Here is a 15435-nt window from a genome sequence, read left to right on the forward strand (position 1 = left end):
CACAGAATGAATTTTGGAACATGTACCAGATAGTTTAGAGAGGGGTTGACTTTTAGTGTAACAGTGTTTAGTATTGTTCCTTCTTGTATTGTCATGTCAGATAATACAATATTTTACCAGCAGTCAGCATAAACCAGTTTGTTTAAAAAAATGCAAAAATATATTTCACTAAGCTACCTACTTAAGGTTACTGGGTTTTTTCTTGTTCTTAAGTTGTAAAGGTATTTACTTTCTGTTGATTTCAAAGTACTTTGTTCTGGAGTGACATGCAGATTAGCCAGGATTCTTGTTGAGAACTGTGAATAACATAGTTTATAGTCATACTCTGTTATTCTGTGAATAGTAAGCTGCTAACTTACTCTCATTTTGGTGTAATAACCTGGAAGGAATGAGATTAGGCTTTCCAAGAAGGATTTTAGTGTATGTTGCTGAGTTTTATTTTCATACCTGAAAATCACACAAATCGCTTTCAGAAAGATAATGTAAAATTCCATGTGAGTGCATGACTTCCTGATAAATAGGGTATAAGATCTTCACTAAGTAAATCTCTAACAAGGGAATTAAAGTATAATAATAGAATTTGAATAACAAAACCTATTAAACAGATTCCAGAGGTTGTGGTTTTTTGGGTTTTTTTTTTCATTGATTTTTTACATCTTTGGTTCTAGAACAGAGATTTGTTTTCAGATCTGAGCCCTAAAACCACCCAAGCCAAAGTAAAAGCAGTCCTTCTTGTTATTTCCATCTGTTACTCATCAGTGTACTAGCAGCAGATAAACTAGTGGATTTCTTCAGGGCTCCATCTTCAGCCCTGTGCTCTTCAGCATCTTCATAAGAAGTTGGACACAGGACTGGAAGGGATACTCAGCAAGTCCGCAGACAATGCTAAATTGGGAGGAGCTGCTAAAGGCAGGGAGGCCCTGCAGAGAGATCTTGACAAAATCTGGAGCTGGGCAATCACAGCCCATAGGAAATTCAGGAAGGGAAACTGCTGGATTCTGCACCTGGGCTGGTCAACCCTGGATGTACAGTACAGACTGGGGAATGAGAGGCTGGAAAGAAGTGCCATGGAAAGGGATCTGGGTGTCCTGGTTGATGGGAAGTTGAAGTCAGCAGTGCCTTGGCAGCCAGGAGGGCCAAAGCGTGTCCTGGGGGGCATCAGGCACAGCAGCACCAGTGGGATTGTCCTGCTCTGCTCTGCTCTGCACTAGGGTGGTCTCACCTTGAATACTGTGTGCAGTTTTGGGTGCCCCAACGTCAGAAAGATTTTAAACTATTAGAAAATCTCCAGAGGAGGGTAATGAGGATTGTGAAGGGCCTTGAGGGGAAGCTGTATGAGGAGTGGCTGAGGTCACTTGGACTGTTCAGCCTGGAGGAGACTGAGGGGAGACTTCATTGCAGTCTGCAACTTCCTCATGAGGGGAAGTGGGGCCACAGGCACTGGTCTCTTCTCTGTGGTGACCAGTGACAGGACCTGAAGTGGCCTGAAGTTGTGTCAGGGGAGATTTAGGTTGGATATTAGAAGAAGGTTCCTCACCCGCAGGGTGGTTGGACATTGGAACAGGCTCCCCAGAGAAGTCACAGCATCAACCTGACAAAGTTGAAGAAGTGTTTGGACAATACTCTTGGGCACATGGTGTGACTCTTGGGGATGGTGCTGTGCAGGGCCAGAAGTTGGACTTGATGATCCTTTTGTCCCTTCCAACTTGGCATATTCTGAGAAATAAAACACAGTGTAGTTCAGGGCATTGTTCTGTAAGAGCTCCAATAATTAATGCATTTTGCTGAGAATGCAACTCAAAGGCCTTCTTAGTTTAAAAATTTTGGTATTTACCCTGCCCTGTCATAGATTTACATGCAGTTAAGATGTTTTCCTGCACAGAAAACTTGTTTATATATTTCTTCAGCAATGCAGTCAGTCAAAAAAAAAAGTGTAGATTTTTCATATTTTTCAAAGATAGGTCCAGGCCCTCTTCTAAGATTAGTAGCCCTCTTTGCTACAAGGGCACACTGCTGTTTGATGTTCAACCTGGTGTCCACCAGGATGCCAAGCTGCTTTCCTACTGGATGGCCCCCAGCATGTAGTGTGCCTGGATTTATTCTTTTCCAGTTCTTGCAATTATCTTTATTGAACTTCATGAGGCTCCTGTTGAGCCCATTTCTGCAGCCTTTTGAGGTCCCTCTGGATGGCAGCAGACTCCCTGGCATCTCAGCCACTCCTCCCACTTTGGTGTCACTAGCAAATGTGCTGAGGGTGCCTTCTGCCTCCATCATCCAGGTAACTAATGATGACATCAGACAGGGTTCAATCCAGAATTGACCCCTAGGGCACAAAATTAGTTACTGACCTCCAGCTGTGTATCACTGACCACCCTCTGGGCCCGGATGTTCAGCAGGTTTCAATCCACCTGACTGCATCTCTGTTTTGCATAAAAGCAGTTTGTGGTTATGCCAGGATATAGCCTAGGTTTCCAAAGATAGTTAATTCTTTTATACTGTACAAAAATGTCAAGGGGCTCTTGCCACATAATAAACAGGTGTCTTTGTTTTCATTTGTAACACAGTTAAAATCTGATTACTTTTTCTCCTTGTCTCCAAACTTTGTCCAGAACAAAGTTAGAATGAAAAACAAATCATTGACTTTTTTGGTCTGTAAGAATGACTTTTTGTTGGTTTACATAATGCAGCTTTTGAACAGCAGTATGTAACAATTAGCCAAGGGTATGAAAGTTTCTACACCATTTTCCCTATTCTGCTATCCTTTCTTCCAGTTTAAAGCAAGAAATGTATTATGCAAATATTGATAAGTACTAGTGGAAGACTAATAAATACCACTGTGAAGTCAGATAAAAGAGTGACTTCCTTTGAGCATTAAGATACTATCCCTGTTTAACCATGAGGCATTCAAAAATAGGATTAAGTGTGTGTCTGATAAAATTTTGTGTAAGCCTGCCTGGTGGCTCCAAGAAGCCTTATTAATTTTCCACTAAATGAGAGTTGCCACAAAAATAAGGAACACTGCACAAATTGTATGAATCTTAACAGATTCAAACAGATTCAAATTCCGTATGTATATTCATCTGTATGTGCAAATAGGCATTAATTTGAAGATACTTATTAAATGGAAAATGAGACCTGGGATGTGTTCCTAGAGGGAGCTTTTTTTCCCGTGGTTAGCTTTGCTATGAAAGCTTTGAAGTACAAATAACAATAGTTTTATACATGTTTTACATATAAAGTACTAGGTGGTAAAACACCAGACAGAAATCTAAATTGAAATCTTGAAGCCAAATTAACTGTTAATTAAGCTGTTTAAGAGGTGAGTGTTTTGATGGCACTGTGCTTGTTTATGTGTGTAGTTTGTAGTTCAGTTAAAAGTTAACCCAGTGACGCTTACAAGACTCCACAGAGTACACTGACCGAAATGCATATCCTGTATGCATCACAATTTCTCAATGCTGCATATCTTTATAGTGGATAAATTTGAAAGTTTCCCTAAATTTTTTCAGTGGATAATATGTTCACTTGCTGTCTTTCTCTGTCTATAGCTCTCTGTCTTTTTATAGGTATATATAAAATGAAATCCAGTACACTACTCTAGGAATTCTGTTCCTGTCAGAGAGAAATTCATATAAGAAAACAGATTAGAGTGTTGATTTGTGAAAAGCTGCCTTTGTTCTCCTTATTCTCTAATGATGAATGTTTCTGTAATGGCAATGACAGTGCCATTCTGAGATCTTCTGTACCTAGGGAGTTGCCAAGTGTTATAAATGATCCTAGTGTTTGAAGATAAAATAAATAAACCTTCAGTCCCTCTTAATGCCCTGTAATAGTTAGTTAAATGTGATAATAACGTAAACTTTATTTATCCCATGAAATAATTTTGAGGTCTGTAGTGAAGTCTGTTCTGTAAGCTCTTTTGAGAGGAGGGTGCCTGGGTCTGAAGCTCATTGTTTTCCTTTCAGTGGTCATAGCTTGTAAGGCTTGCAGAACCTCATGAGACCAAAAGTACCTATGTGAGAAAACAGGGAGATGACTTTTTACTGTTGATGGTTTAGCTACACAGGGTTAGTTTCTCAAAACGCAAGTGTTCATCCATGTAAGTGAGATTTTGTTAATCCAATTATATTTGGTTTGAAACAAACCAGAGTTGTAGAGCCTTCTCATATAGACAAGGCTTGAGAATGCAGAGGTCATCTACATGCATAACTCCAAAAATACACTGCCAAGTGAAATGCAAAATGGCCTTTCAAAAAGGAAGTCTCCAGCTCTTGGAAGAATATTTCTTAGGCAGGTTTCTTTCTTAGGGAAATACTAGTCTCGATAGAGGACATCTTTTAGAAGATACTGTAAATTAAGATCTTTGTGCTGAACTTGCTTCTTAGACTTCTTAAAATGTTTTGTTTGCTTTAGTGAACTATATTGTTGCTTTCTACTGTTCTAATTACCTTAGTGAACCCCACACCATGTTCCTGACCTCTGTATTTTTCTGTATGTACTTAATTCCATGACCTGTTATGTTATGCTCTGGCCTAGGTCTTACTGGAGGCTCATTTAGATGTATTCACTGGTTGTTCACTTCATACTTGCAATGCATGTGTGCAGGATAGTTCCTTAATGCAGATTAGTTATCTGAACTAGGTTTCAAAAAAAATTATTTAAATGTCCATGGTGTGATTCTGTGATTTCATATTAAGTAGCTGGAATTTTTTTTAAGGGAATATTAAAGTCACTTTTACCAATATTGTGTTCAGTAACCCACAGCAGGATGCTGGTCTGTTTGAACTTTAAGTTCAAATAAAATTTTTCTGCAGCATGTTTTTTAATATTTCAGAAGTGTAGAGTTGAAGTCCAATTCTGTCACCATTTTACTTGCTATTTCAGTAACTTTAACTCCATTTTGTACACAAGGGTTCATTTTACTACACAACACTGACCTGGTTTATGGGAAGCATTCCCACAAATGTATTCTGGAATAATTGTTAAGAATAATTAAATTGCCATAGTAATTGAGCATGCAGCTCAAATATTGCACCATGTTGCAACAGAGTAGTGGTATCTGGAGGATTTAAACTTAGTGATCTTCTCTGTGAAGTATCCTGTATGTAAAGTAATGGGACATGTGCCCTTGCTGTTCGGGGAAAGGCTTGTGTAAAGATTGCAACATTAAAACCAAAACAAGCAAATGGCCTCACCCAGCAGTTTGATGTTTTAGAAGCAGTGGATAGAATCTAATGCTATCTTATTTGCAAACTTATGTGTAAATTGTCAGGAAATGGACTTCAAGAACATGGTCTGAGTTAGGATTTTCCTTTTAAATATCTGTAATTGTTTTTCTCATGGTGGTTATTGACTAGTGTAGCATGAACTCAAACTATAGTCATATTTCTATGCTATCATTTAAGGGTTAAAAAAAATCTTGCTATTGTATCTACTTAATTAGAACTGAGATATAGGTGAAACTGGAAAGTCTGCAGCAGCAAACTGGAAATCAGTTGACTTTGGATGTATCAGCTAATTCAGTATGAACATGAAAGAAATAGTCTCTTGGGAGTAATAAACATATCCTGTGACATGTTTCATGTTTATCCTACAATGGTACTATTTTTTAGAATTCAGCCATCTTTATTTATTTGTTTATTGCCAGATTTGTAGGATAGGATCTCTTTTTTCCCTTATCCTTTTAACCAAGTTATTTGATTTTTTATCAACAAACAAACAGAAAACTACTTACCTTATTCCCTAACTAATATTATGTAAAATTATGTGAATGTAAAAATGTCAAATTAGCTAAATTTTAGGCTTTATCTTCTTACACCTAGTGTGCTGTTTTAATATTTACATCCTTGCATTGCTTAGAATAAAAACTTAAAGCAATTCCTGAATTTTTACTGTCTAATATCTTTGCTCTCAGAACCCTTACTCACTGTATGTGTAGCTCAGAGTAGTTGCTGGCTATGATTAGCTTTCTTATGGCATCAAAAAAAGTGTACTGTATCCCTCTGAGTATGTGTCTCTTTTCCCACCTCCAGGATGTCCTTACTGTTCATTATCATCTGATACCATCACCATCGAAGAGTAAAAATGGCAGCAAAGAGAAAGAAAAAGAACAGGAAAAAGAAAAAGATGCAAAAGAAGAATTTGCTGAAGCTCTAAGAGACCTAAAAATACAGTGGATGACCAAGTATGTCTGCTGTTATTACTACACAAGCTTGAAGCAGGTTGAAGTTCACAAAAATACTCTGAATCTGTACTTTAATGCTATATCCTCCTCTCTTCTAGGCTGGATACTACTGACATGTATAGTGAGTTGAAAGAAGCATTTCCTAATCATCTTCCTCTGTATGTTGCAAGACTTCATCAGCTGGATTCTGAAAAGGTCATTTAACACTTCTTAAGCTTGATTTGTCTCAATACACCCTAACAACTCTTCCTTTGTGCACATTTGAACTTGAAGTGACTGTATGCAGTATTAAAAAGCAGAAATTTCTAATTAGGTAACAGGTACCTCCCTTGACTGTGATTTACTTAATTCCATGGCAGAATAAAAGAAACTATGCCTAACCAAAGTGTGTTTGCTCATCAAGTTATGCCTTGTTCAGTTAAACACATTTTAAGTTTTCATGCTTATGTAGTCTACAACAGTTTTCTTCTGAATGGTGCCTACTGAGACAAACATACATCCTATTCTGTTTCTCTTCTGGTCTGGTAATTTCTCCTAGCAGCATGACTCAGACACCTGAGGACAGTAACCCCCTAAAGTGACACAGCTAAATCTAGTTTCCATTACTGTCCTCAAAAATAGGAAATGTCAACAGAAGAGTTTGCATGTGTTTTTTTTTTCATCTTGAAAACAAACACCTTTGTGCCTATGCCACTAGCTTGAATATTTTTCTTTTTATTTCATTCTGATTTTATATTTATTTCTGAATTGAGTAACTGCTACATTTTACAAAAGTACTCTTTGTACTGAAAGGTGATTTTCTTTCTGTAAACTCTGCATTTTGCATATTCCAACCTCCAACCATATTTCACAGTTTGTTTTCAGTGAAATAGACTAAGTATGCAGGAAATCTTGAAGACTTTCCAGGGTGTTTTGAGCAAAATTTGAACGAAATGGAGAAAAGAACATATTGAATGATCAAATGTTATTTTTGCATAGCTTTGCAGTCACCCTAATTTTAGTAGAATCAACAATGAAGCAATTTTATGGTGCTGAACATCTTTATATTCTTCTTTTAGGAACGAATGAAAAGACTTGATGAAATCGTTGAAGCTGCAAATACAGTAATCTCTCATATTGATCAAACAGCATTAGCAGTATATTTTGCCATGAAGACCGATCCCAGGCCTGATGCAACTACTATAAAAAAGTACCTACCCAGTAAATAATTTTCCTGCATCCTATTTCTGTAGTCTATGTACTTTGTCTCTGCATGTAAGAAATGGAATGACTGCAATTTTTTTTGATACTTGTTTAATTTTTTTGTGGCGCACACACAATTTAAAATATGATGACACAATTGTTGTGTTCTCTTCTTATATTTCCAGAACGCAGGGACACTGAAACTTCCATTTTTTTATTTATTCAATAAAATAAACAAGGATTCTTTCAGGATTTAAATATATCAGAAAAATGGGATTTTAAATTGTTGTATCAAGCTTAGTCTAAGCTCAGAGGGACCTCTGGAGTATTAGTAGAAATATCTGTTTTGAATGCTACTTGCCTTTTCTTTATATTTTGCAACCTTTCCTATCTGTATTTAAAGACAAAATTTATATCAGCCAAAGAAGTAACTGCTTGCTTGCAAGAGATTTCGTTTATGAAAAGCGTGATGACCATGCTGCAGAGTATTTGAGACCCATTGTTCTTTAGTTTCAGATTGTTCCTCTGTACTATTACCATGTATATCCTTAGGAAGATAATGTTTTGAAGGTGACACCTTAGTCTGGAGAATAAGTGATGGATTTTGCTGTGTGTAGCATGGTGCTGTTTTAGTAACAGAACAGCAGCTCTGAATATTAGGCCCTTAAAATGGGAGATGCATCTTTGTGGGTTATCTATAAAATATCAGATTTCAGTTGTAAAGCTAGTCCATCTGTTCTAGCTATCCTGAATCCAGATTTTTGTGTAATTCTAGAATTGGTGATATAAAAGCAAAGCCTTGACATAATAAACTTAATTCTAAACATTTCTTGGTAAGTTGATCCATTAGGTCATGTGTTTTGAATATAACATCTGAAATTGAACACCAAATTCAATGGTGCTTTAAATGGATGCAATTCCTTTGAAGTCAGCAGAATTTTATCTGCTTATATTAGTGGTGGATTTGACTCTGTTTATAATGCCAGGAACTATAAAGTTGTATTTCTAGATGCTGACATACTTTTGGAATCCTGAGTTGCCCTTGCCTTAAGTCATCTAAGGCATTTCATACTTAGAAAAATGATTGAGTATCTTTAATGCATAGTGTCTTTGGGTAATCTTTAATGGTTAGTTTAATTTATAGTAAATAGCCTTGTGTATACTAATGACTGTAAACTTTTTTAGCTTAAACTGAGTCAGTACTGTTTCTGTTCTTAAGGCATCATCTACAAAAGATTCTAAATGTTTTTCACGCTGTTTTTTTTTCCTCCCTAGTGAAATGGAAAAACAGAAGAGTACTTTAGTGGATGCACTTTGTCGAAAGGGAAGTGCGCTGGCTGACCAACTTCTTCATCTGCAGACCCAAGAAGGGGCTGCTTCCAGTGATGCAGAAGGCAAAGATGAGGATCATGAAAGCTGCTCAGAAGCTTTGACAGAGACATTCTGGGAAACAACAAAATGGACTGACCTTTCTGACAGCAAGGTAAGAGACCAGAGCAGGTTTTTTTTCATTTGCATGTTGGGTTTTCTGATGGTTTCTTCTGGAATGATGCACTGCCTTTGTGTGCACAGCCTTGTACATTCCTCTCTTCTACTTTGCCATGATGTCTCCCCTGTGCATTGTGCTTCCTTTATGACCTTTTTCCACAGAGATTTTGCCAAGCCTGTCAAATCCGTGGTAAGCCCATCTCTGGTCAAGTGAATGTAGAGGTTAAGGGAAGGGTGTAGGACAGTACCAGATTCCCACAAAAAAGCTGCTTCCTTTATTGAATTGCTTCTTTCTGTACTTTCCAGGGAATATTTTCGATTAACCTCTGCGCTCTTGTAGCTGTACACACAGAGGTGTGCAGCACTCCACCCTGTTCAGTCCTGCATGCTGTAGCCTCTTCCACACTATGGACAAGAGAAGTTTTGTGTTTTGCTGTCAGTAATATCTGTAGAGGTAAAGGAAGAAACCCTTGGAAATAATGACACTTACATATAGATTAGCACAGACTTCCCTATCATTTTAGAGTTCCTGATCCCAAGACCTGAATTTTTTTTCTCCTTCATTCAAGAAAGCAATTCCAGAAGGGAAAAAAAACTCCATTGTAGGTGATTAATTATGTAGCTTTTAATTTAGAGAGGTTATGACTTTGTTTTAACTTTTTAACACTTTTGAGCTATTGATGTTAATTCGTTTCTGACCTTAGCTGTCACATTTGGCTGTGTTTTAGTGGAAGATGGAGTGACCAGGGTATTTGTTGATAATTGTGTAAAATTATCAAAGTGCTTCAGATAGTTACAAAAGCAGAACTTACAAGAGTAGAAAAAAAAACCAAAATAAAGCATTTAACTTCCTTGACAGTAGATAAACTTCCTGTAAGAACTTGTGCTTTAGGTGGAGGCTGGTCAGGAAGGTTGATGCTGCTTACCCTCCTCACTGTAATGTATATGTCCTTGTACACATACATCTTTTCAGCATATTTCCTCTAATCATTAACTGATGATAATATCATGTGGTAGCAGATTTTGTGCTTCAATCATATTGTTTGGCACGTGATTTTCTTGCTGTCTGTTTGTAAATGCAGTACTTTGCTCCAGTATAGTAACCCCTGGTTTATTTCTGTCTCCTGCTCTTTATTTTTTTAAAGCTGATGGAAATAATTTCAGTGGAAGAATGTCAATATAGACATTTTGTTGGGAGTTTCACTCTTTGGCTTTTATTTCAAGACAGATAGCATTGCTGAGCTCTGTGCTTTGAGCCTGGAATAAGTAACTCTGATTTGAGTTTTATGGATTAGGAACCTCTCTCTTTGACTGTCTTATCCATGGATTCGTGAAAGTGTATATTTCAGTTTTGCTCTGAAAATTGATTCTTCTGTATTGTTAAATTGGTACTAAAAGATCAAAACTTCTCTAGATTTTTGTAGTATTTCATATGGAAATAACTTCCATCCTATATATGTAGTATGTTTGTCTTCTTTTTCCTACTTTTTTGAGTTTTATTACTTCAAATTGAAGTCTAAACTGATTGACTGTTATGAGACCTACAGAGCTACTTGTAGGGTGCAAAAACAGTTAGTAAAACAAAAGCCTTCCACACAAGCAAAACGAAACAAGGAATTCATTCACCACTTCCCATGGGCTGGCAGGTGTTCAGCCATCTCCAGGAAAGCCAGGCTTCATCGTATGCAGCCATGATTTGGGAAGACAAACACCATTACTCTGAAACTCCCCCCTTTCTCTTTCTTACCCAGCTTTATATGCTGAGTATGGTGCCATACGGTGTGGGATATCCCTTTGGTCAGTTGGGGTCACCTGTCCTGGCTGTATCTGCTCCAATTCCTTGTGCACCACCAGACTTCCCACTGGTGCAGTGGGATGAGATGTAGAAAAGGTCGGGACTCTGCAAGCACTGCTCAGCAACAGCTAAAACATTTCGCAGTTATCAACACTGTTTGCAGCACAAATAAAAAACAAAGCCCCATATCAGCTGCTGTGAAGAAAATTAATTAGCCCATCCTAAACCAGCACAGATTGAAAGTGGAGCAGCCAAGTCAAATATAGGGGATAGACCTTGTGTGAATGTCCTTCAAAGGAGAGTTGTCAAGAGACAGCCAGCTTATTCTGAAGCAGTGTGTTGGAAATGAAAATGTGGAGCTCTTCTTTTATGTAGATATGTCTGTGTAATACTGGCACTCGAAAGATGGAACATCTGGGTGAGAAAGGATGGAAATCAGGCATTTAAGTACTGCACTAATTTTTTATATAGATATATGACTTAAGATAGAAGCATTGGTCTAAATGTGTTTAGTTATAAGCTTCCTATAAAGTTCATGCAGCTGTCAGTAATTAAAAGGCTAAGTAAATTTTTGAAAACCAAGAGAGACCATGCTTTCTTTCAGGTTGTTTCTAAAGTGGAATCAGGAGCATCATCGCTTTTCTGCGTGTTTCTTCTCACCTTCTAGTAAATAAAGTACTGTCCCTTGTTTCATCTCTCCTATGCAGATGTAGCACCTGGGCAGCAAGGGGCATTTGGTAGTTCCTTTGAATTGGCTGTTTGTCACTGAAGTAACCTGCTTGTCACCATATTGTAGCAAGTATGTAGGGAAGTAACTTTAATTTTGATACTAAGTGCATTTGTTCATACTTTCAGCTATTATCTAAAGGTTTATTTTAAACTAAACACTAAAGAAAATATTTATGTCCCCTGTGTACACAAAAGCATTTCAAATAAACTCCAGTTTAGATAGCTTTATGCAGCAAGTATTTGATAGATTATGCAAACATGTTTATCATAGCACTTTAGTTTATTTTCCTACAACACAGCTTTAAATTTTGTAGGCCAAAGTCCTCAGTTTTAAACACAGCTGCTACAGGAGAGTAGTATAATGTTGTGTATTTGTTATTGGGAATGACCAATATCTAGAATGTAATGCCCCTCAACCTTTATTAGCTGTGGGAGAAAAGCAAAAAGTCACATGTAAAAATAAGTTTAAAAACAAGTAAAAGGCACATACCTTTCCATCTTATCTTTTAAACATCTTTAACCTGGATTGTTTTTCCTGATACTATTTGTATTGTCAGATGCAGCAGTCTCTTCCAGCTGATTTTATTCAGTCACTGCCAAAAACGTGTTGCTGGATATTCGATTCCCTTAATTCCCCTTGCTTCCATAAAATGAGTAACTTTTTTATTAATGTAGTTTTTATTCATAATAGGGCAGTTAACAGAGCATAGAAAAATCAACAAACGTAGCTAAGAAAGCCTGGTTTATTACTATAGATGTATATGAACCTGAAAAAGCTTATTTGTTGGGAACGGTAAACATTACAATTTCAGTGTTCTTATAAATAGCTGGAATATCTTACCTATAAATTGTATTGTTTAACCTAGTATTTTAACTATAGGTAAATGTAGGTATATTTTCATCAGCTCTTTAAATGATTAATTAATTGATGATACAAGTCTGTTTCCATAGAGTAACAACATTAGGATACTAGGAAAGTTTCACTAGGCATTTTAGTATTGCTGGATTCAAACATACTTTTTTTGAGAGTGTCTTCAGCCCCAAAAATGTCTTCAGAAGGATCATTTGAGGATTTTACTGTCCTAAATACACATCTTCATAGCCAGTGGCTGTTAGGAGGTGAACATCCAAACACTTTCATGGGTCTGGCTCCTAGCACATGTAGTATTCCAGGCCATTAGCTTGGGGAATAAAGTATCTTAACAGTGATTTTTTTTTTCCCCCCAGTATCCTAGAAGTATGCATTGCCTTTTCTCAATACTCTTTTATTGCTCTTTCTACAATTTCTGGCCCAAATTGCTTTTGTGCAAAAGCTGGCCTTCATTATATTTATTATATAATTTATTATTTCATTATGTAGTTCTGAAGTAATATCAAATACTTTGAAGTCATTACTATACTTTCATCTAACAATTTGGTTATGGATACTACAAATAGGTTTATTTGATGGTTTTATACATTCAGATAGCAGCTGTTTTCTCTGTTATATCCTAATAGCGCTCCAGTTTACATTTTCCTTACACATATCAAGGAATCATAACGTTTACTTCTGTGATCTTATAAAGCTTGCAGTATTTTATCTATAAGGCTTAATTTGGCCAATATATGTACAAATTGTAAAGTACTATTTCTTATCCAACATCTTTTGTTTGTAAACAAATTCTGATTTTTAAGCAATTTATGCATTGTTCATAACTTCTGAAGTACTAATGAAATTTTAGTAGTTTTGCTGAACTTGTATGCAGTTGATTGGGGTTTTTTTTTCCAAACACTAGACAGAAATTACTGTCTTATGTCAGGAGCTCTTGGAGCATTGCTTTAAATCTTTTGGTTCAGCAAAGAACCTTTTTCTCCTTTAGAAATACCCAACCTTGTATTTGGCCAGAGCAAGGGTATTTCGTAAAATGCTTTGTTTTCTTGCCACAAAAACTCTAGGAAGCCCTGTTACGAAAGAAATGCTGTCAAGTGGCTTTCCTCCTGCCTTTATCACTGATGTTCAATAACCATTCAAAACTTACAGGGTCAGGTAAGAGCTTTCTTCATAGAGCAGTGACATTATTTCTGGTTAGCCTCAGAAATGTTATATTTGCTGAGAGCTCCAATGCATTTTTCATTTGATTTTTTTGTTTGTTTTTTTTTTTTTGTTTTGTGGTTCTATCATCTTTTACAGAAGAGAATTTTTTTTTTAAGTTTAGTTTAGCCAACTAAGTCTGCTAATAGATCCACTGAGCAGTTATTCAGAAATGTTTGCTAATGTGTTTTGCTTTAGGAAAATATCCAAAATAATTGGATTGAGAATGCAGCATGCAGATTATTTTTCCAATAGCAATATTTGGAAAATTGTATATGTGAAAGGTGCTGTATGCTCATCGTTGCATATATGTGTGTGTTGTAAGCTACAACAGCTTTAAGTGAATATTTCAACACAGCAAAATAAGTATTTGAAGACAGAAGAAGAATGAGCAACTCTTGAATACTTTGGCATAGTATCTTGAAGCTTTAAAATTACACCTTGACTTGCTTGATAATTAAGTTTATTTCTTTTTTATATTTAAACTATTTATTGGTCCTGCAAAGACTTGTGCGTGTAATTAAGTGGAAGTGTTCAGGCTGCTAAAACTAGATAGGTTCTTCACTCCTTGTAAGATTCAGATCTCTGGTTCCTTAATGTTTATATTCTAGAGACATATTTAATTTTTTTCTGTGATGCAAAAAATGTTTCTTAACATCCTTGAAGGGTTTCTGTTAGCTTTTTTTAATGGGATATTTTAAGTGGGAAATCTTCAACCTTTATTGTGGAGTCAGAGCAAAGGAAAAATGTTGTAGTGAATGAGGGGAAATGAATAGCAAGCTCTAATAAAAGATTTCATAAAACACTGCCAACAACAGACACACCACCATATTCACTAACTTTACTGCTATGTCACTCTTCAGTAAAAAATAAAAAATATCTTGTTTGCTGTGAGTGTTCCAAAGGGAATATATGAAAGTGTCTTGATTGCTCTAATTCTTAGTGCTGCAACTGGTGAAATGGTTTGAACCATGTTGCAACACCCTGAATGCTGTCAGTGGTCGGGTGTTAAGAACGTAAAATTATTTTTCATTAGGTCTTAGGTAGACACATTCATTTGCTCACATGAACTACTACATTGGTAAGGACTGTAAGCTGGCTTTTTAGAAATAATATTATCAAGAAGGAGCTTTTTTATCATCTCTTCTTAAAAAGTTACCAATAGTGAGGAGCTGACCTAAAACCTGAGGCTTGTCTTCATGCTTACATGTCTTCATTGCTTGTTTATAATTATTTACATTTCTCTGTCTTTGTCTGTATATATCATTCACTGTGTACATTCATACTTGTTTCTGCAGTAAGTTTGTGACTACCTAGGAATTAAAATTCTCAATTGGGTCTTTGCTTCTCTGAGTCAAAAATATACCTGCCTGGTTGATGTTTTAATTATCTTTTTAATATGCCTTACAGTTGCCTGTAGAGAATGAAAATCCAAAGAAGCTAGAAATGTGATAAAAAATTAAAATAGTGACATCTGTGTTACATAAGTTCCAAAGTCAAATATGTTTGTGAAGTCAGAAATAGTCTCTAGGAAGTTCATGTTTATGACTACTACTGTGAATCATCTGTTATGCTGCAAATATCTTGTGTAAATGTTTTGCTTTGAATCACTTCTGCTACCTGAACAGAATTTGATCTCACTTGTTAAACCTTGTAAGATATTAAAATACCTAATTTGCTTTGTTTTTTTTTTTAATTTGTATTGTAGGTTTTGACTTTTGCCTATAAGCATGCATTGGTAAATAAAATGTATGGAAGAGGGCTCAAGTTTGCCACAAAACTTGCAGAAGAAAAGCCAACAAAGGACAACTTAAAAAACTGCATTCAGGTAAGGAGTGTTTGGCCAAGTAGTGGGGCTGTGTTCATGCTGTGTCTTCTGGAATTTTTTTGTACTCTTCTCATTTTAGAAAGCACTAAATGTAATATCTTAACTTTATCCAGGTTTTGTAACTCAGCTTTCATTTGAAACAGTGATTTTTTTTTTTC

At 36.3% G+C, this 15435-nt stretch overlaps 1 protein-coding gene across 1 annotated transcript in view; it reads left to right on the forward strand.

The window, feature by feature from the left end:
• TPP2 (tripeptidyl peptidase 2) overlaps positions 1 to 15435 on the forward strand; it is a 52570-nt gene that overhangs the window by 33359 nt on the left and 3776 nt on the right. The window contains exons 25-29 of the mRNA XM_066545159.1: positions 6033 to 6184; positions 6283 to 6379; positions 7243 to 7373; positions 8642 to 8849; positions 15158 to 15277. Coding sequence (XP_066401256.1) covers positions 6033 to 6184; positions 6283 to 6379; positions 7243 to 7373; positions 8642 to 8849; positions 15158 to 15277 — 708 coding nt within the window. The remainder of the gene's footprint in view (positions 1 to 6032; positions 6185 to 6282; positions 6380 to 7242; positions 7374 to 8641; positions 8850 to 15157; positions 15278 to 15435) is intronic.

This window comes from Molothrus aeneus, chromosome 2 (genome assembly GCF_037042795.1).
Source record: "Molothrus aeneus isolate 106 chromosome 2, BPBGC_Maene_1.0, whole genome shotgun sequence".
Taxonomy (NCBI): domain Eukaryota; kingdom Metazoa; phylum Chordata; class Aves; order Passeriformes; family Icteridae; genus Molothrus; species Molothrus aeneus.